The 22570-nt window shown below is 45.9% G+C and overlaps 1 protein-coding gene across 1 annotated transcript; it reads left to right on the top strand.

Annotated features, from left to right (window-relative positions):
- Positions 1–4426: 4426 nt before the first annotated feature.
- Positions 4427–17360, top strand: LOC123374881 (cytochrome P450 2H2-like). Its single transcript, XM_045025265.1, has 9 exons — positions 4427–4678; positions 6916–7078; positions 7562–7711; positions 10014–10174; positions 11053–11229; positions 12485–12626; positions 14567–14754; positions 15622–15763; positions 16769–17360. Exons 1-9 carry the CDS (start codon positions 4499–4501, stop codon positions 16948–16950), a joined length of 1485 nt encoding a protein of 494 aa, XP_044881200.1. The 5' UTR covers positions 4427–4498; the 3' UTR covers positions 16951–17360.
- Positions 17361–22570: the final 5210 nt, after the last annotated feature.

The raw sequence follows: 22570 nt of genomic DNA, 5'->3' as shown, positions 1-22570 counted from the left end.
ACGACTGAGATTCAGAGTGCACAACAAGCTCTGTCCACATCAATGGGTGAAGCAGAACCCAGAATTTCTGGAGTGGAAGATGATTTTAAAGAGAACACATTACAAGTTATCAAGAACATGAAGACCAAGCTAATTGACCTAGAAATCCACTCATGACGCTGTCATATCAGAATTGTGGGTGTCCCTGAGGGAATAGAGATGGATAGAAAAGGAGCTGCTATCAGGAGAATCAGCAATGAGAGTACGACTCTCAAAATGATGTCCATGACGTGGTTGCAATGAAGGCTGCTTTTAACCAAGCAAACAATTGGCCAGAAAGATGGACTTGGGTATTTAATAAAATATTTCAGCAATGCTCCCTGTTAAGAATGGCAAGAAGATAGTGTCATTCAGTTCCCTTCAAACAGAAAAATACCTCAAAAATCTGCCCACTTCCCTCGCAGGAGGAGATCCCTATGGAATGATCCAGCCATATGGAATTTATGTACTGCTGTCTGAGATCTGATATGGCTGCTCTAAAGATGCTAATTGACAATGATAAGTTTAAACCATGTATAGCTCTTCATCAACAATTTGGCTTGCCCAGCTCCGTAGCATGGAAAGAGCTCCAGTTAAAGCATTTACTTGCAAATGTGTTTGGATTGGATGCCTTGGGAGCTCTAGAACATCCAAATTTTTTGTTGTTTTGGAGGAAACTTCCTCAATTTACTCCCTTGGTGTTAGCTCATGTTTTGGGAGTGCCCCTGTATCAAGCATTTCTGGTATGAGGTGGGTCAAAAGACCAATTTGATATTGGATGCTAAACTGGAGGCCACCCCCTTAAGTGTCATTTTTGAATATATTCCTGATACCTGGCACGGTTCCATTGTGCAGCTTTGCTTGTTAAAAAAATTAATCCTGCAAAAATGGAAAGATTGATCCTGGTCAAATATTGGTGTCTGACTTGGTGATATGGTAGACCTCGCAGCTAACAAATGACTGGCGTGGGGCAGGAATGGAACGCCTGAAAAACTCAAAGCAATTTGGGCTGACATTTTACAGGTCTGTGATTAACGTACATATATTGCTTCCCCTCCCCTCCCTTTATTGTAACCATCTTCATTTGCGTTGTGTGTTATGATGAAACTGGTATGTTGATTTACAAATAACTGAAGGGTTTAACCATCAAGGAGAGAGCACAGCTCTTGATTAGTCATGAGAAGAAATACAGCCTAGTAAAATTTTGGTTGAATCTCATGCAACAATTCTGAAAAGTGAGTTCTGCAGACGGTGGAATTGTCTCCCAAGGGAAGTTCCTTCATTTGGCACAGTAAAAGCTGCTCAGAGAAGGCCCTTGTCAACATTGCCATCCCAGTTATATCACGGCATTTCAGACAGAGCCTCCATTGACCTAAGCCACAGGTGAATAGTGAGGGAGGAAGGCGGGACTCTTGTGTTACCAGGGGCCAGACCACCTGGGCCTTTAGAGGCCAAAAACATCCCCTTGAATTCCTGGGAAAAGGGTTTCTCTCGAGTTCTGTCCACCACTGGAGTCACCCCACCTTCCTCTGCACTCAACATAACCATGGTGGGCACACCTGAACACCTAGCCAGCTGGAGTAGGGGTGAATTTCACCCAGGAGAGATTACTTAGCAAATTAAAGCAACCCTTGCTGGTAGAGACCCAGAAAGGAGAGTGATAGTGAGAAAATATCCCCTCCCATGGAGCTAGGGGTGAATTGCCTGATGGAGTCGGGGGGTCTCACATCCAGTGTTCTGATGGCCTCAACTTTCCTTGGCTGCTGATGCAGTCCCTGTGGCAATGCCGGAGAAGAGAAGGGTGTGCTGTCTGCCTGGTGCTAAGATATGGGATGTGGACCTGAGGCTGAAAAGGATCCTAAGGGGAGTAGGAAAGAATCTGCTTATTGTCTTTCATGTGGGAACAAATGATACGGCTAGATTCTCGCTGAAACGTATCAAGGGAGACTATGCCAGACTGCGGAAGACGCTTAAGGAAATCGAGGACATTGAGATCAACGGTAATTGGGACAAAATACAACATGATTTATAAAAGGTAGATCATGCCAAACCAACCTGATCTCCTTCTTTGAGAGGTAACAGATTTTTTAGACAAAGGAAACGCAGTGGATCTAATTTACCCCAATTTCAGTAAGGCATTTGATATGGTTCCACATGGGGAATTATTAGTTAAATTGGAAAAGATGGGGATCAGTATGAAAATTGAAAGGTGGATAAGGAACTGGTTAAAGGGGAGACTACAACGGGTCATACTGAAAGGTGAACTGTCAGGCTGGAGGGAGGTTACTAGTGGAGTTCCTCAGGGATCGGTTTTGGAACCAATCTTATTTAATCTTTTTATTACTGACCTTGGCACAAAAAGTGGGAATGTGCTAATAAAGTTTGCGGATGACACAAAGGTGGGAGGTATTGCTAACACAGAGAAGGACCGGGCTATCATACAGGAAGATCTGGATGACCTTGTAAACTGAAGTAATAGTAATAGGATGAAATTTAATAGTGAAAAGTGCAAGGTCATGCATTTAAGGATTAATAACAAGAATTTTGGTTATAAATTGGGCACACATCAGTTGGAAGTAGGGTGACTAGATGTCCCGATTTTATAGGGACAGTCCCCATTTTTGGGTCTTTTTCTTATATAGGCTCCTATTACCCGCACCCCTGTCCCGATTTTTCACACTTGCTGTCTGGTCACCCTAGTTGAAAGTAACAGAGGAGGAGAAGGACTTTAGTATTGGTTGATCACAGGATGACTATGAGCCACCAATGTGATATGGCCATGAAAAAAGCTAATGCGGTTTTAGGATGCATTAGGTGAGGTATTTCCAGTAAAGATAAGGTGGTGTTAGTACCATTATACAAGGCACTGGTGAGACCTCATCTGGAATACTGTGTGCAGTTCTGGTCTCCCATGTTTAAGAAGGATGAATTCAAACTGGACAGGTACAGAGAAAGGCTACTAGGATGATCCGAGGAATGGAAACCCTGTCTTATGAAAGGAGACTGAAAGAGCTTGGCTTGTTTAGCCTAACCAAAAGAAGGCTGAGGGGAGATATGATTGCTCTTTATAAATATATCAGAGGGATAAATATCAGGGAGGGAGAGGAATTATTTAAGCTTAGTACCAATGTGGACACAAGAACAAATGGATGTAAACTGGTCATCAGGAAGTTTTAGACTTGAAATTAGACGAAGGTTTCTAACCATCAGAGGAGTGAAGTTCTGGAACAGCCTTCCAAGGGGAGTAGTGGGGGCAAAAGACATATCTGGCTTCAAGACTAAGCTTGATAAGTTTATGGAGGGGATGGTATGATGGGATAGCCTAATTTTGGCAATTAATTGATCTTTGATTATTAGCAAGTAAAGGGGAGGGTATGTTAGATGGGATGGGATCTGAGTTACTACAGAGAATTCTTTCCTGAGTGCTGGCTGGTGAGTCTTGCCCACATGCTCAGGGTTTAACTGATCACCATATTTGGGGTTGGGAAGGAATTTTCCTCCAAGGAAGATTGGCAGAGGCCCTGGAGGTTTTTCGCCTTCCTCTGCAGCATGGGGCACAGGTCACTTGCTGGAGGATTCTCTGCACCTTGAGGTATTTAAACCACGATTTGAGGACTTCAATAACTAGACATAGGTTAGGGGTTTGTTCCAGGAGTGGATGGGTGAGATTCTGTGGCCTGCATTGTGCAGGAGGTCAGACTAGACGATCATAATGGTCCCTTCTGACCTTAAGTCTATGAATGTAGGAATCCTGGGCTTTATTCTCTCTGTCCTGGGCTGCAAAGGGTGCTGTGGGGCTGCTCCTGGCCCTCCCCCAGGAGAAGGACCCTGGTGGTGATGGCTCCTGTCCCTCCACCTGGCGGTTGCAGGTTCCTTCGCCTGGGCACTTAGCACCTGTCTCATACAGTGGCACTTTAGACTCTTCAGTCTTCACACTCGTGCCTCAGGTTGTCCAGTGGGCATGGGGGCAGGGGTGGGGGGCAACAAGGGCAAAGGCCAGCTCATAGAGGGGCTGGCAGGGAAGAGGGGAGGTGCAAACCAGCCCCGCTTATCTCAGCTGTATACTATTCATCCAGCCTTAGTCTAACACCCGTATAACAGCATGAAAGGCAATCCCCACCATATGTATATAGTGTTCCAGCTGGCACCAAGCCTTTCAGGGACTGGTACAACAGTCACAGGACAGTGATTTCATGGAAGCTTGGGCAACCTTAGAGGCATTCACTTCATGATTCATTTTTGTGTTCTGTCAGTGTGTACACAAGGGGCAAACACAGATGATACGCAAACAAAGATTCAAAGGAGTTATTCAGTAACCTTTTTTAGACCATATTTAGGGTTGTTGACCCAGAAGAACTGAGAGTCTGTTGGCTAATTGCTTGCACTTGCAACTGTACTTTTCCACCATACAATATATAAAAGGTAGGTTCTTAAGTACAAAGTAACCCCGTTAGAACCAGAATAATCGCTACACTCTGCAATGGAACCTCTGGGAGCAACAACTGTTTTCCTGGCGGTTTGTGTCTCTTGCCTTCTTTTCCTTTCCGCATGGAGAAAGATGTCTGGAAGTGGGAAGCTGCCGCCTGGCCCTGTTGCTTTTCCCATCATAGGGAACACACTGCAGCTGAATACGAGGAACTTGCCCCAATCTATACATGAGGTAAGGGGGCTTTCTCCTTATGCAGGGCTTTGGCTCAGGTGGGCGTTAAGCAGAGCCTGGGGAAAGAGAACTCTGACATTTCTGGGGTTTGCACAGTGGCTCAACTCCTCACGTTTAAGGCTGAATGTTTTTTCCACAGAAATAGTTAATCTTGAATGCTAGATACAACCTGTTCCTGGCAATATGTTATGATAATGTGTCTTATTCACAGGTAAACCAGAATACGCCCTCTCAGTTGTGCTGCAGCCTGTACAGTTTATCCTGCAGTGGGGAGTGTGGTCTGGTGGGTTAAGCAGGGAAATGGCAGACAGCAGCCTTGGGTTCTGGTCCCAGCTCTGCAATTGATGCCACGTATATGCCTGGGGAAAGGACTGAAGTTCTTTGTGTGTTTCCCACTTGTAAAATTAATCTAATGATACTTGCCTTCTTCACAGGGCAAGGGTAAGGCCTACACTGTTGCTGTATTCTATCAAGTAAACATAGCCACTGGGCTACAGAGAGAGTGAGACTGACTCTGTATCCTAGTGGTTAGGTTGCTCACCCAGGATGTGGGAGACCCAAGTTTGTTTTCCAGTGACTATTCAGCTATTGATATGCAATGGAACGGCTTCAACAGGAAAGACTGAGAGCCCTGCTCCAGAATGACCCACCGTGGGTGGTTTAGGGTGCTCTCTAAAGAGAAGAGAGACCCAGTTTCAGATCCCTTCTTTACATCAGGTATGGGCGGGGGGGAGTTAAACTCAGCTCTCCCATATCCTAGGTGAGTACCATTCCCGCTAAGGTGCAGTTCTCAAACTACAGTAACTCCTCACTTAATGTCCTCCTGCTTAACGTTGTTTCAAAGTTAGGTCACTGCTCAGTTAGGGAACATGCTCGTTTAAAGTTGCGCAATGCTCCCTTATAACGTCATTTGGCTGCCTGCTCTGTCCACTGCTTGTAAGATTCTGTGGAAGAGCAGCGACTTTACACAGGAGGATTGTACAAGTTCCTCTTCTCCCCCTCTCCCCCTCCCTCCCAGCGCTTCCCCCACTGCTAAACAGCTGTTTGGCAGCACTTAGGAATTTCTGGGAGGGAAGAGCAGGGAAGCGCTGCATCTTCGCTCTTCCCCCTCCCTCCCAGAAAATCCTAAGTGCCGCCAAACGGGGAGGGAGGGGTGAGGGGGAAAGGAGAGGGGATGCTGCTGCTCCGGAGAGGAGGTGAGTTGGGGTGGGAAGAGGTGGGCCTGGAGTGGAGTGGGGAAAGGAAGAGGCGGGCCTGGAGCATCCCCCGGCAAAGTCGGTGCCTGTTCTTCTCCAGAGAAACTGCCGCTGCTGCTGCAAAGGGGCACTTCCCAACCACAGAATAGTACAGTACCATATATAATGCCTTTTGTCTGCCCCAAAAAATTTTCCTTGGACCCTAAACCCCCATATTTACATTACATTTTTTGGGAAAATTGGATTCGTTTAACATGGTTTAACTTAAAGTTGCATTTTTCAGGAACATAACTACAGCATTAAGTGAGGAGTTACTGTATGTGGCAGACCTTGCAAGGGAAGCATGGGAATGGGTCAAGGGAGGCGTGAGCTGTGTGCTCTGGCTGTCAGTCTTGAGTGGCTGGGCTCGTGCCAACAAGCCCTGCACATCCTGGAGGCGGGGATACAAGGGACAGACAGAACTCTGTCACCGGGGCTCACAGCCAGAGCGCTGCCACCAGGATTGGACTCTCCTTCCTGCCCCCGCCCCCCCGCCAATCCCTCACCGGGAAGCGGTGGGGTTCTGGCTGTTAGCTCCGGGGTGGCAGTAGCAGCGCAGAAGTAAGGGTGCCAATGCGGCGCTAAGTCTTATTGACTGTATTGATGAATATCCCTTCACATTGCCACCCTTACTTCTGTACTGCTGCTGGCGTGGTGCTGCCTTCAGAGGTGGGCACTGAGCCAGCAGCTTCTGCTGCTCTGCTCTGCCTTCAGAGCTAGGGGGCGGTATATGTACTTCTGGGGTGGGAGTGGTCATAAATGACTACAGACACAAAGAAGGGGGGGGGACAAGATCAATTAACTTTGAGAACTGCTGGCCTAGAGGGTTAGCTGGGGGTTTTGAGGATCAACATTTTGGATATAGGTGCCTATATCCCTTTCTGGGTGTAACGCTAAGTGGCAGGAGAGCTCTTTCATCAGTTTGTAATTAGATTCACACTCCTTCTTATTCTGAAGAGGCTATAGTAAAATGTATTGGCCCTTTGTGTTAATCTTTTACAGCTCAGTGCAAAGTATGGCCCAGTTTTCACAATATACTTGGGCTCACTGCGGGTTGTGGTGCTGTATGGACAGGAGGCTGTGAAGGAAGCTCTGATTGATCAAGCGGATGAGTTCAGTGGAAGAGGAAAACTGCCACTGGCTGACAAGCTTATCAAAGGAGAAGGTACATTTCTAACAACTTCAGCATGTAGCACTGTTGTTCTCTGTAAGTGGAGAACATGACTGAGAAGACAGCTCGTGTTTCACTTAGCTCTGTTCTTTGAAGGATACTAACTTTACCCACCTATTTATGTCCCAGTGTATTTCTTATTTTTACATGGTGTCAGTATATGTACTTTGCTCTAATTACTGTGTCAGTTTACACTGTGTTAGAGAACAAAATACAGCCATTGGGCATGGCAACCAATGGAATTATTTCTCTTGTTCATAATTGCTATAAATAGCAATGAGATTAATGTGGGGATTTTGAGTTACATCCACATATCAATGTAATGTAGTGTCTCCAGTGGAACACGCATACAATAATATTTGTGTTCACGTTGAACCTTTCAATAACAAATGTTTCCTTAGGTTAGAAATTTAGCAAACTGAGTCTTCTCCCCCACCCCACACCCTCCTTTCATTCCTGTTCTCCTCCCTCTTCCAGGCATTATTTTCAGCAATGGGGAGCGGTGGAAGCAGCTTCGACGATTTGCCCTCACCACCCTCAGAAACTTTGGGATGGGGAAGAAAAGCATTGAGGAACGAATCCAAGAGGAAGCCCGTTTTCTGGTTGAAAGGCTCAGAAACACACACGGTGGGGATTTGCTGCATGTATATCAGGAATTGAGGAGTCAGCTAAAGACTTTTGTCTTCCTTTATTTTGTGATACTAACTTTGGTTCAAACACCTTAAAACTCAAGCCGTTACCTGCACATATAACAGTCTGTGTTAATGTAAAGGAAAAATATGTGAGAAAAGTTCCCGAGATGACCTTTCCTGGCTGTTATTTCCCATGTTTTCTACCCTCTGATCTGTGGCCAATGGGCAAATGGAAAATGTTTGTCCAGAGTAGGCAGAAGCTAACACAGTGAAGCATGTTAGAGTGGATTAGTTTATCTTCAGTGTGTTGGGCTAATAAGAAACCCAGGCCTACAGCTTCCTTATTCTGATTTTCTTCTCTGCTAGATGTCTAATACAAATCTGGCACCTACATTGTATGGGGATGGCCTCCTGAGGAAAGTTTGAAATCACTGTGTAAATTTACAGTGTTTTCTAAGTGATGAATATTATTTTATTATTTATTTATTTGTGCTCTATTAGTTTCTAGAGGTCCCAGCCAAGACTGGGGCTCCTTTGCCAGTAGGTTGTGTTAACAAACAGCTGGAGACAGTCCCTGCGCCAAGCAACGTACATATTAAATACACATGAAAATGAAAAAGTGGAGAAAGGAAGAATTATTTTCTCTCTTTTAGAGATGGGGAACAGAGATACAGAGAGATTAAGTGATTTGCTCGAGGTCACACCTGGAAGTTTGTAGCAGAGCTGGGAATTGTCTCCAGATTTCCTAAGACCCAGGCCACTGCCGTAACCACAAGACCATCCCACCTCTTGCAATATACAGTGCAACAGTTAAAATGAAGTTGACTCTCCATCTGGGTGAATTGTGTGTGTGAGAGGAGAATGCATGGAGAACCTTCCCCACCCATGATACAAACACAAGAGAGAGCCACTTTACTGCTGTTGCCACTTGTGTATCCTGAGCCAAGGGCAGCTACTCCTGTAGATAATGATCTAAAAGAAATCTGCCTGGGTGAGGGACATGAGCAGGAGTCTGCTGTGAGGCGAGAACACACTGCATGGAGAAAATGCTGCTTCTGGATGTTCTTCCTGTGCAATGTGGTCTCAAGTCAGATGGGTGAAGTCTTGTAGACAATTCCCTTGAATATTGTATAGGTCCCACTGCATTGTAGGAGTTTGTGATGTGATAAGCAATGGCTCAGGCAGAATCTTCTGAATGCAGGATCCTGTTCTGAAAGGAATACTGTCTGTCAGGCCTGTGTAAGAAGCCCATGGCAGACAGGCAGGTGTCATTCAGAGAGGGACCCATGGTCCCTGGTAGATCAGTGTGTGTCAAGCAGAGAGCAGCAGAGGAGACAGAGTGAAAACTGATTCCCAGCAAAATGGGGATAATTAGTTAATATAAATTTACAGAGATAGCATTGGGGAAGCCCTATGTGGAGAATGAGGGAAATATCGGTGTTATTTTTCATGTGCACCTCAGTTTAACTGTGTGATATTATCCTGCCTGGCTGTACTGAATTAAATAAAAGGAGGCTGAAAGGAGGACACTAAGAGGAAATGAAATAATGGCAAGGATAAGTACGGTCAGAGAGAATGCCAAGGGTAATAATGGAGAAGCTGTTAATTTGAGAACACCCCCAGAGTAGCTTCAGCTATTTGGAAAGTATTCTCTTCCCAGACAGTATCCCTGTTGGATGCTAGTTTCTAAAACCTTCAGGATTTTCACCCAAGCAGGAAGGGGGTTGAGTGGGATGGAGGTAACTGGGCTGAATGGAACTTACCAAAGCTTCCAAGGAAAGATTGTTTAGGTAAAAGGAATGTGTGTAGAAGCCTTTATTGTTTCTAGTTTTTGCTCTGTGTGCGTCATACCTTTGGGAGGATAAATAACACTTTGTTTTGGAGAAACTGTTTGAGTCACTTTGATCCCCTGTTGGTCACAGGTCCCTGGAGGGAAAGGGCTCACGGGTGCCCAGCACAGAGCAACCTGTCATGCTACCATAGTTGGGATGTAGTGAGTCTGCAGCCCAGATATCCAGTCCAAGGGTGGTTGGACTGAGGGGTTCCTCCCATTCAGAGAGGGGCAGGAACTCAGACCTGTCACCTGAGGGGGGCTCTTGAGAGGGACTGAAAGGGGTCTAAAGCCCAGCTTACCCTGGAACTGTGACACCATAACTCTCCCTCCCCAATGAATATTAGGGACTGCCCTCTTGGCCTGGGGCCAGGACATCCAGTACGTCCCAGTAACATAAATGGATGTGATGCTATAGGTGGAAATACTGAATTAAAAACTGGACTCTGGTTTGGTTTTATTGCAGAGCGACCCTTTGACCTCACCCTCCCTCTCACCCACGCTGTCTCCAACATCATCTGTTCCATTGTCTTTGGGGACCGGTTTGACTATGAAGATCAGAAGTTTCTGACAATAATTAATCTCACAGAAGAAAATAATGAACTCTTTCGCTCTCTCCTGGGACAGGTGTGTTCAGTCGTTTTTTTCCACTCTTCTCCTTTGTAATGAGAGAAGGGACAGAGATTTCTTTCTTTTACTGTTCATTCTCCTTAAACAATTGTTGTTTCAGATTCCCGTAATGTTCCCATTCTCCTCATTAGGCTGCAGCTATTACTAGTCCCAGCCTCAAACTTGTTTCTGAGGATAATTTAAATTCCCACACAAACACTTCATTTGCTCAGAATTATGTCTGCTTAAGGACATTCCCTTTCAACACTATTGGTAAAAATCAAGGAAATTGCTAATTAAAACATTAGCATCCAAACCATTGCAATTCACATGCCTTAGTATATTCACAATGGGATACCTGAATGTGGTCACATTCCTCACCCGCAAAGCAAACTCCTTTTCATTTCCGGTACACAGCCACTCACACATCCCATTGCTGAAAACCTCACCAAATGCACAACAGTCAAATTCAGTGGAAATCAACGGAGTTACAGCAGCAGAGAATTTGGCCCCTTCACTCCAACCAGAGGAAGACTAAGGTATCTTTTACTTGTATAGTCTATAATGTTTTATTACTGCCTAAGAAAATCTGTATTCCAAGTTAGGTTTGGCAACTTGAGTGTGATTTTCAAGAACAGCATGTGAATATTGGGGATGGTTTTATGTTGGAAGTAGTGGAGATTATTGTAGTGAATAGAACTGAGTGTCATTGCAGTTTATGTGAGGAATAGGTGTGTATTGAGTAGAATGAGTTAGTGAAGCTGGGGAAGTTCTTTAGAATCTATTTGCACAGGAACGTGCCACAGAAATATTGTATTGTGCTGCTGTAACTGAGTCAGTTGATTATTTGTTGTGTCGAGATAAACCAGGATGTGCTTTTCCTTCCATCATTCTAGCTGTACAATTTTTTCCCAACTCTCATGGATTATATACCTGGGCCACACCAGCTGTTAATTAAAAATTCGGAGGAGTTGAAAAGGTTTGTTCTGGAGAAGGTCAAGATGCACAAAGAGTCTCTGGATCTTAGCTGCCCTCGAGACTTCATTGATGCTTTCCTCATCAAAATGGAACAGGTAAGTGAGGGCAGCAGCCCTTCCCTTTGCTGTGAATTGGGTTATACCTATCATGGGTATTTATCACTCTGTACGAGACCCAAATTTAGATCAGGTCTCTGCCCCTGGGATTTACATTCTAAAAGCCAAGCCCTGCTCACCTCATTTGTGTGAATAGTGCCGGTGATGCTAGTGGGACTACACCAGTGAGTAAGACAAATCTAAAGATATGTGCTCACTGCAATGAAAGACCCACAGCACAGCCACGGCTGGCCCGGGTCAGCTGACTTGGGCTTGCAACGCTCAGGCTGAAGGGCTATAAAATTGCAGTGTAGATGTTGGAGCTTGGGCTGCAGCCCAGGTTCTGGGCCTCTTCCCACTTTCTGGGCCTCAGAGCCTGGGCTGCAGCCCAAGCTCCAACATCTACACTGCAATTTTATAGCCCCTCAACCTGATCCCCCACGAGCCCGAGTCAACTGACCCAGGCCAGCCGTGGATTTTTAATTGCAGTGTAGATATGTCTTAAAAGGACAGAGCACCCAAAGGAGGTATCAACAGCACTTGGCAATGTATAGATTAGCTCTGTTGGAGGTTAGCCATTGAAAGGGTTTTATTTACAAGGTGGACAGAGGCCCTTTTACTGGTATGTGTTAACATCAGTGGGATTAGCAGAAGAAAGCAGTTTCTAATGGCTTCCTATGCCCACACCCACAGACCTAACCTATTACCAGCTTCTTTGGAAACCCCTCCTGCTAATCTCCTGCAATATTTTACAGGAACAGTCTATTAGGTGTTCTACTGCTGCAACCCTTGGTCAGCAGGTAGCCAGGCATCTGCATTTTCAGTGGGAATCTCACTTCCTTTGGAGCATCAGACTCAGTCCTTCTGGCTCCAAGGCTAAAAATTGGTTAGAGACATTTGGTTTCCTTTCTGGTTCAAAGTTTTCAAGGCCATTAGTGCTGCCCATCCAAACAAAATATGAAAGCAAAGGGAATCAACAAGAACAGTTAAAAATACAGATGAAAACTACCCAGGTAAAAGTAAAGCTCCAAGTCTCCTCTAATAGAAAAGACCATATGTTTCCACAGCAATAACCCAAAACACCCCTGCAGTGGTACTGCAATCTTCAGGGCTGTGGCCCATTTTTTTATAAGGATTTTTATAAAAATGCCAGGTGGGGGACAGAGCAGGTAGAAGTTGAGACTTTGTGCCTGTATGAATTGATCCCACAATCTTACAGTCAATGATCAAACAACCATAACAAGTCTCTCTGCAGGAACGACAGAACAGCCAGTCGGAATTTAACACTGATAACTTGGTAAGAAGCACATTGGATTTATTCTTTGCTGGAACGGGGACATCCAGCACCACCCTGAGATATGCACTCCTGATTCTTCTGAAATACCCAGAAATAGAAGGTACTATACAGACACACACAATTTTGAGGGGATTACATGGCTCAAGGGATCTCTAATGGATACAGACCCCTGCCCCTTAAATCATCAGATCAAATCTGGCTTGGGCTGGAAGTAACTGACATTACCGCTGTGTGCAAGCTGTTCGCTGGTTTGTGTGAAACTGAGATGTGTTTAGGGATGGGTGTTTTAGTTCAATTTGCATAGACAGGTGTCCACATTTGAAAAGCACCATCACAACTGTCATTACTCAACCTCCTCATGGGTGGTCTCAGCACAGGGTCGTCAGCCTGAGTAAGCCATTGTGACTGGATTCCTTTCTCACCTCCCAGTCCAACTTAAGGCTTTTGGGCTGGGGGAAAGTGTATGTGTTTGTGCATGAGAAACCTGTGCTGCTGCTAACAAGAAGGTGCCTGGATTATGAGTAACAGGAGCCTTCGTATTCCAGGGCTGTCAGGTGGCCTCCTCTGTGACAGAATCCCTGCGGTACAACCTGGAACTGGAGTTACCATTGTTCCCCCCCCTTAACGTTCCAGCCTGGGCTGTCTTTCATCATGCTTTGCTAGTGACCTTCGTGAGCTGTTATCACTGAGTACAACAGCATGTGGAACCCCACACCCAAGTAAATTGCATGAATGCTCCCTAAACCATTCACGAATCGCACAGAGAAAGGCACCAGCAAATCTCCCAAGCCCCCAGCCTTGTACCCCAGAGCTGTACCATCTTGCCATGGTCAGAAGCCTGACCAATGTAAGTTCATTACCCAGCCCACCCCTTCCTGGATGTGGAGAGGACATGCACTAGTCTTTGTAAACTGAGCTGAGATTTCCCAAGCACTTCAACCAAAACAAACTGTTTTAGGTAAAATATAAAAGAGGTTTATTAACTACAGAAAGATAGATTTTAAGTGACTATAAGTGATAGGCACAAAAGGTCAGAGAGAGTTACCAAAGGAAATAAAAGTTAAGCACACAGTCTAAATCTTGAACCCTTTTTAGACTATGCTGTGTTTGGATCAAGCCATTTTTCTCACCCCACTGGATGTTGCAGGTAGGTTAGAATCCTTAATTCACAACCTTCCCTTTTAAGCCTGGGACCAGTCTCCTCAGTTCAAGGCTTGGTCTTCCCAGTATTCTTGTTGCTTCCAGTCTAGGTAGGGGAGAAGAAAGGCAAAGGCATGATGCCACTGTCCCCTATTTTGTATCCGCAGTCTGTGTGCCTGGAAAACACTAGCTCAGATATGTCCTGGTGGGCTTTGCTGAGTCACAGAGTAGAGCAATCCCCCATTGTGTGATGCTTGTGCAGCTCTCTTACAGCACTGTAAATCCCTTGTTTAAAAGTCCCCCGCTGAGTAATGGTAATTTAACACCCTTCTGGGAGTGGATCCCCTCCTTTGTTGTCACTGGAGAACTGGCAGTGGACGACTCTCAAGTGTACAACCTATTTCAGTAACAACCATAGAGCAAAATCTCCTAACTTCATACAGATACAGAGTGCCAGACCCTCCCCTCAAATAAAGGCAAGTGTTAGAGATTTATCAACACCCAGCTAATATCCAGTGCTAATTCCCATCTCATGGGCTTCCTTCAAGATCATGTGGATGATTGACTGGGGTGTGTGGGGGATTTTAGGCCTCAATCTCTTGCACAGCAGTTAGTTATATGCTCTGGTGATAACATCACACTGTGCTCTCTTTTATAACATAACCAGGCATGAGCCATATCACTGCCCTAATAATTACATTATTGGCATTTTATCCTCGATACCATGTACAATAGTTTCTGTAACCCAAAACTAACTGTTATATTGTTATAACTTGTTATATTCCCAACAGGTATCTGCTGAATCGTGTGTATTTCTGACTATGTGACAGAATGGGGGGGTGGGAATTATGGGAATCCTGTTCTTTAGCTTTATTGTTAACCTTGTTCATTTGATGACAGAGAAAGTTCATGAAGAGATTGACCGTGTGGTTGGCCGAACCCGAAGCCCCTGCATGGCAGACCGAAGCCAGATGCCCTACACAGATGCTGTGATACATGAGGTGCAGAGAACTGCTAACATTGTCCCGATGGGTGTCCCACATGCAGTGACCAGAGACACTCATTTCAGACAATATATTATCCCCAAGGTTAGTTCTCAATGTTTCTGTGAAAGGGCCTGATCTTCTGCCTTTTCCACTATACAGTTTTGAATAATTCACAATAGAAATGTTTGCCCTGACTTTAGCATGACAGATGTTTTTCACAGTTACCAACAACCGTTCCAGTTGTTATTGGCATGAAGAACAGAACCCTGCATTCTGCAGGCTCAGCTCTCCTTACAGAAGATAGGCTTAGAGCCCAGTTCAAACTTTTAGATATAGAATAGATACCAAGCAGGCTGTGCAAAGCTTTCCCTCTTTTTTTGAACCTCTTTTGGGAGGTCAGTTTCTGAGCTGGGTCCATCTCTCCACCAAGATTTAGTCCTAATGATGTGTTAATATGTGTTAACCACAACTCACAGTGACCATGTCCTAGGTTGCTAACTGAGTCACTCTGTGAATTGTATTGGTCTTTTTAGCTTTATTATTATTATTATTTTTATTTATTATATTTTATTTTTTATAAATAGTGAGGGGAAACCATTGGTGCAATGGCTAAATTATAAAGACAAAGGAATGTCAAATACTCCCAAATAGCAGCTGAGAGACACACCTAACACTTCTGGACCTTAGCCAGACTTTTCCAAACCTCTTTGAGGGAGAAACCAGGCTGGCAATCTAATGTGAGGAGCCTTTCTCATGAGATTCCAGGATCTCCTTGTTGAAGGTGGGCTCCCATTTGGTGGGCTTCCCTTTTTTCATGGAATTTTAATATTTCTGGTTCTGGTTCTTGGGGATGCAGGATAATGAATGAAAGGAAAACATGTCCCACCGCCCAGCCCAGTGAATTCTGGAGGCTTCTCTGCTTTGGACAGTGTCCACTTTAATTCTCTTTGTCTGTTTTTGCTACTTCAGGGCACCACTATATTCCCCGCCCTGCAGTCGGTTCTATATGACAGCAGGGAATTTCCAAAGCCAGAGCAATTTAACCCGGGACATTTCTTAGATGAAAATGGTGCCTTTAAGAAGAGTGACTTCTTCATTCCTTTTTCTGCAGGTAAAAGAAGCCATGTTTGTTTCAGGTTCCAGACCATTCTCTCTTAGCTTTGTCTTGAGTACAGGGCTGCCCAGAGAGGAGGGCAAGTGGGGCAATTTGCCCTGGGCCCCACAGGGGCCCCCACGAGACTATAGTATTCTATAGTATTGCAACTTTTTTTTAATGGAAGGGGCCCCTAAAATTGCTTTGTCACAGGCCCCCTGAATCCTCTGGGGAGCCCTGCTTGAGTATACAAAGAATTCTCAAACTGTAGTCTGCAGAGCCTTTTCGGGCCATCCCTGAAGCAGAGCCTCTCACAACAGCGAAGTATCTGTCCGTCTCCAGTCTCTTTTTTTTTTTTTAACTAATTGAACATGCACTACTTTCTACTCTGCCTGGCAACTTCACATCTTCCTTTGTCTGTCTGTGTCAGCCCACCATGGATGAATTGTGATTGAATGTGCATACAAAAGTAAAATTGAAGGGAGCAACGTGCAACAGGGCAGAAGCTGTCTGCAGAGTCACCTGGAGAGAGATCAGTAGGAGCTGCTTAACTTTTCAACTTTACTCCAGTCAATAAAAATCCCAACACTCTGTTAATAAACCCTGTATGCTGTTCTCCTCCATTCTGCTACTCAGCATGCCTGCACCACGCTTTCTGTTAATGCCTTCCACTCAAGAACCACTGTGTCATTCCTCCCTTAAACATATTAACGGGCTCAGGACCTGCATTAACTATTATCAAACCCCACATCTGCCCACTGGTCTCCACATACTGGTTTTTAAAAGGCCACTTATTATGTGGAGCTCAGCCTTTAAAACAATCTGTGAAAGGCTTCTAAAGCCCCCAATCACTTTCATACCTTCCTGAACTCTGAGAAATGGCCATTATCCTCCATGCCGTTACCCTGAATCACTCTGTGCATCTAACTTTAATCCCGAGGTTTAATTTCATTGTAACAATATTTAACATGTGTTGCAAAGAAAGATCTCCTGCATCTCCTCAATATTCCTTTTTCATTGCAGGGAAGCGGATTTGCGTGGGAGAGGGTCTGGCTCGGATGGAGCTATTTTTGATACTGACAACGATTTTGCAGAATTTTACCTTGAAGCCTCTCGTTGACCCCAAGGACATTGATATAACTCTAGTGACGAGTTTTGTGTCAAATGCACCAAAACCATACCAGCTCTGTGTTTTGCCTCGATAAAGACCATGAAAAGCCACCACAGTGTGCTAGAGTAGTGCATGAATTTTGTTGTCTCTGGTCCTGGATTAATTAATACAGAAATTAACTCACTGTATTGTAATAGAGACAGATAAATACTTACAAAGCTGGGTTAACTGGGATTTAACAAAATTAATTGTAATACCAAAAAAATAAATATATAATGGCTCCCACCTCAGCCAGGTGTAGTAACCCTCCAGTGTTCTCAGATGTGACTCTATTCTTGACAAAAGCTGGGTATGTTTTCAGTTGATTTTTGTGGTAGTTCATTTCTGGTATAGCATTTTGGAAGCTTAGGTTGGCATGTGCTAGCTACTGTACAATACGCTGAGGAGGCTGCACACTTTGTCTTACAAATAAATATGCTCTAATTGAAATAGGCTGAAAAAGAATTGCATGGGAGACTATTTTATCCATCTCATTGGCATCCACTACCTTTCCCCAATACCTCTTTTGTGAGCAGAATTTGGGCCTGATTAGAGGTATGGAACAGCTTCCGTATAAGGAGAGATTAATAAGATTGGGATTTTTCATCTTGGAAAAGAGACTAAGGGGAGATATGATAGAGGTCTATAAAATCATGACTGGTGTGGAGAAAGTAAATAAGGAAGTGTTATTTACTCCTTTGCATAACACAAGAACTAGGGGTCACCAAATGAAATTAATAGACAGCAGGTTTAAAACAAACAAAAGGAAATAATTATTCACATAACGCACAGTCAACCTGTGGAACTCCTTGCCAGAGGATGTTGTGAAGGCCAAGACTATAACAGGGTAGAAAAAAGAACTAGATAAATTCATGGAGAATAGGGACGCCAAACCTGTTCTGTTTATTTTATTATTTGCTGATTACCTGTTCTGTTTATTCCCTTTGGGGCACCTGGCATTGCCACTGTTGGAAGACAGGATACTGAGCTAGATGGACCTTTGCTCTGACCCAGTATGGCTGTTCTTATGTTCAATGGGATTACACCCGAGAATTATTTAAGTCAATAGGACTGCTGATGAGAATAAAGGCTGCAGAATTGGGCTTTTATTTTTGTATCTTACTTTTTTTTCACCCATCCTGAGTTGTTTCTCATGTTGATTCTTTCCCACTGAGCCCTAAACTTAATTTTCCTTCTTTACCACAGTGCCATCTGATGGTATAAGCAAGTCTAAATGATGCTTTATCACCCTTAGTAAAGAAGTTCTGTTGATCTGCTGCAGCTGTCCAGCTGCTCTTCCCAACCTCTGCAAGGCTTTTACCCTGGTTCTAATAAGTCCAGTCATTCTACGTAGATTGGATTATGATAATCACCATTCACCATCAAAACACACATTCCAAGCTCCTCTTATATGACATGCTTCCAAATGATCAGCAAAACTAGTGTGGAATTCTGGCTTCTCTTCTCTTGTGCACCCCACTGAACGGGGCTGTGGAGCTTCAAGTGAGCAGAATTGAAGTCAAAGAGAACATATGCTTAATTTAACTACCACCGCGTTATCCATCGACTATCCATATACTAGTGCGCTGATTTCTTCCTGCACATCAGAAACACTCTGAATTATAATTGAGTGGAAAGCCCCCCCACCAGGCTCCCTTTCCAATGTCTTACAAAGTCCTGTCCAGAAAATGTCAGGCTACACCAAGGAAAATCTCCCTGCGGCATCATGTCCAATATGGCGGCAGGATCACAAACATATTAGGTTAATGTTATAAACGTGTATTCTTTAAAGATCATCTTCAAATATTAAACCCCTCTGAATATTTAACTAATCCTTCAGCGGGGGAGAAATTTAAAAACAAACTGCCACCATCACAACATGGTGCCCTCTGTTCCGTAGAGATGGGCCTGAGCTGCCAACTTTGGATCCAGGCCTGGAGCCAAACATTCCTGGAGTTTTGATTCAGGGCTTTGCTTCAGCACGTTGTAGAGACGGGGCAATTCACAAGGAGTTTGACTGAGCCTGTAAAGGGCAGGAGGCTGCAGTAACACTCCAGGAGTAACCATGGGATGGAATTTTGAAGGTGACACAACTTGTTCTCTACATTTCCCTCCCTGCCCCCACCAGGTCAGGACTGAGGGAGATGGGGCGGGGGTGGGGGAGAGAGAGGGCTGTGCTGAGAGGCTGAGGCAGAATTCATTGCTGGACAGCGGCAGGGCAGATATGGGGTGAGCGCTCCTGCTGGAGGGGTTCAAAACACCACATCCAAACAACAGTGATTGTGACAGACACACTCACCTGGGAGGGACGGGGGGAATTAAACTATCAATGGATAGGAAAAAACAACCCATCCCCCAATATAAACTTAAAAACCTCATAATTCTTAGGGCCAGTTTAATTGTTTTTGGGTGTCTGACTCATAGACTTTAAGGTCAGAAGGGACCATTATGATCATCTAGTCTGACCTCCTGCACAATTCAGGCCACAGAATCTCACCCACCCACTCCTGTAACAAACCCCTAACCTACGTCTGAGTTATTGAAGTCCTCAAATTGTGGTTTAAAGACCTCAAGCTGCAGAGAATCCTCCAGCAAGTGACCCGTGCCCCATGCTGCAGAGGAAGGCGAAAAACCTCCAGGGCCTCTGTCAATCTGCCCTGGAGGAAAATTCCTTCCCAATCCCAAATATGCATGGTGTTTGATCTCTTGAGATGGGCAATGCTGCTATAAATAAGATAGCTACTGATGTCCTTTGACCCCATGCTAAGCATGCTTGAAGATCAGGGTGGAGGTAGAAGGAACTAGATGGTAGAAACCCATGCTTGGGACTATAGGTGGACTTCTGCTTGGGGTGAGCTGCTGAAGCAGCCCACTGGACCAATGCAAAGCCAGGGCTGCACAGCCCCCAGGCACTTAGCTGTGCAGGGGACAGCCTAATTTTACAGACACAGAAAACAGGATGGAGTGTCAGCTCTGAAGCTGGAGGAGAATCAGAGTGGCTCAGGGAGTCCCTGCTGAATTCCTCCTCCCTGTGGAGGAAGTTTTGCCCCACTCTAAGAGTTTAGCTGCGGGGATCAGGCAGCTTCCAGCTCTGCATGCCCAGGGACCAGAGGCGAAAGATCTGAGCCAGTCCGCAGGAGGGTTCTAGGCCAGACAGGCTGGCTGAGTCGGGAGAGGACCCGTGTAACAGTCCGGTGCGGGGGCTCGGCCCTCTCAGGTGCGGCCGGGAGCCAGGCCGCCTCACTACACGGCCTAAGTTCATGATCAGTCTCCGAAGGTCCAGGGGTTCCGCCCCTCAGGCAGGGGCTGAACAAAAGGCAAGCAGTCAATAAAGCCCATGCCCTCAGTCAGGGCGGGGCAGCAAATAACAGTTCTAAGCTCAGACCCTCAGTCAGGGGCTGAGCGGCACAGAGTCAATGAGATAAACCCAGGCCCTCAGTCAGGGCGGGGCAGCAAACAATAGTTCAAGGGGCTCAGGTCCTTGCAGCAGGAGCTGAGCAATAACAAAGTCAGGAAGCCCAGGCCCTCAGTCAGGGTGGGGCAACAAACAATAGTTCAAGGGGCTCAGGTCCTTGCAGCAGGAGCTGAGCACACAGAGTAACTAGTAAGCCCAGGCCCTCAGTCAGGGCGGGGCAGCAACACAGCAGTTCTAGGCTCAGATCCTTACAGGAGGAACTGAGCAGCAATAATAGTTCAGGGCTCAGGTCCATGCATCAGGAGCTGAGCAACAATAAGAGTTCAGGGCTCAGGTCCTTGCATCAGGAGCTGAGCAACAATACGAGTTCAGGGCTCCTCGCCGGGTGGAGGGCTGGCTAGCTCGGGCTGCTCCTCAGGACTCGGGTCGGGGTAGCGTTCGAACGGCTCCTCAGGGTACCGGGCTCGGGGCAGGCTTGGCCAGTCCTCCTCCGGATATCTGGCTCGGGGAAGGCTCGGTACGTCCACCTCGGGGTACCTGGCTCGGGGCAGGCTCGGTACGTCCACCTTGGGGTATCTGGCTCGGGGCAGGCTCGGCCAGTCCTCCTCCGGATACCTGGCTTGGGGAAGGCTCGGTCCAGCAGGAGCGCGGTCCGGAGCGTCTGTCCTCTCCGGCCGCCAGGTTACAACTGAGCGTTGGGGCCGGGCCTTTATACTTCCTGTCCCGCCCCTTGACTTCCAGGGGGCGGGGACAGGTGGTGGTGGCTCCGCCCACTGAGGTGGCTGTTCTGGTTCCTCTCTCTCAGGTGCGGCCGGGATCCAGGCCGCCTCACTACAACCCTGCTCACCCAGCAGTGAAGAGGAAGTAAGGGGACTTTTGTTTAAGCTGGCCACTGCCACGGAGCTGCACCTCTCTGTCTCGGGACATGCCACCCCAGCCATGCTACCTGCTTGGGGAAAGTGCCAGGGAGAGAGGTGGGATTGGAGGAGTCTGTGAGTGTGAGGGGTGGGGCCTATTTATAAATGTTTATTACTTTTCAGTTAACCTGAACCTCGGCCTTCCCCAGATCCTATTTTCCTGTTCCCAGTAATACCCTCCTCCGTTCGTTGCTATTCCTGGTGTGTCATCCCATCACTGGGGTTTGTGCTATTTACCTTATTGTTCCTCGTGTACCGGCCATTACATGCTTTGCCAGCTGTTAGTGTGGTCGCTGAGCTTGTCAAGGGACACCACCCTGGCACAGTGCAAAGTCACTTGAGAGGAGGCAACAGGCAGTGGCAGCAGCAAAGGATCCAGCAGCTAACCTACGTCAGGAGAGGGGAGAAGCCACGTCAGATATTGGTGAAAGCAAGGAGGAGGGAGAGAAAAGGGAGGGAGGAAGGTTAAGCCATATCTCGGGAGAGGGGCCACACCAGAAATGTTCTGTTCTGAGCTCTACCCCTTAGTGGCCAGTTCCCTTTTCATTTGAGCACAGTTACAGACTAACACACCTGGGAGGAAAGACTCCAAAATACAGGTAGTGGTTGGAGACGCTCAGTGAGGAACAAGCCTTGTGGATGGGGGTAGCAGTAGATGTGGTATATCTTGACTTTAGTAAAGCTTTTGATACTGTCCCGCATGACCTTCTCATAAACAAACTAGGGAAATGCAACCTAGATGGAACTACTATAAGGTAGGTGTAAAACTTGTTGGAAAACCATTCCCAGAGAGTAGTTATCAGTGGTTCACAGTCATGCTGTAAGGACATAACGAGTGGGGTCCCACAGGGATCAGTTCTGGGTCCGGCTCTGTTCAATATCTTCATCAATGATTTAGATAATGGCATAGAGCAGTGGTGGGCAACCTGCAGCCCACAGGCCGCATGCATCCCATCAGGGTAATCTGATTGTGGGCCACAAGACATTTTGCTGATGTTGAGCTGCCCCGCAGCTCCCAATGGCCGCAGTTCACCATTCCCGGCCATTGGGATCTGCAGGAAGCGACGGGCCACCGGGATTATCCTGATGGGCCGCAGGTTGCCCACCACTGGCTTAGAGAGAACACTTATAAAGTTGGCAGACAATACCAAGCTGGGAGGGGTTGCAAAGGGCTTTGGAGGATAAGATTAAAATTCAAAATGATCTGGACAAACTGGAGAAATGATCTGAAGTAAATAAGATGAAATTCAATAAGGACAATGCAAAGTACTCCCCTTAGGAAGGAACAATCAGTTGCACACAAACAAAATAGGAAATGACTGCCTAGGAAGGAGTACCATGGA

Source organism: Mauremys mutica, chromosome 7 (genome assembly GCF_020497125.1).
Source record: "Mauremys mutica isolate MM-2020 ecotype Southern chromosome 7, ASM2049712v1, whole genome shotgun sequence".
NCBI lineage: Eukaryota > Metazoa > Chordata > Testudines > Geoemydidae > Mauremys > Mauremys mutica.
This window is presented reverse-complemented; position numbering and strand designations above follow the sequence as displayed.

Bases quoted from the DNA above. Each gene is read 5' to 3' on its own strand.
- LOC123374881 (XM_045025265.1), top strand. From the start codon at position 4,499: ATGGAACCTCTGGGAGCAACAACTGTTTTCCTGGCGGTTTGTGTCTCT. The intron at 7,712-10,013 runs GTGGGGATTTGC...GTTTTATTGCAG, and splicing joins AAGGCTCAGAAACACACACG to AGCGACCCTTTGACCTCACC. The intron at 14,755-15,621 runs GTTAGTTCTCAA...TTGCTACTTCAG, and splicing joins GACAATATATTATCCCCAAG to GGCACCACTATATTCCCCGC.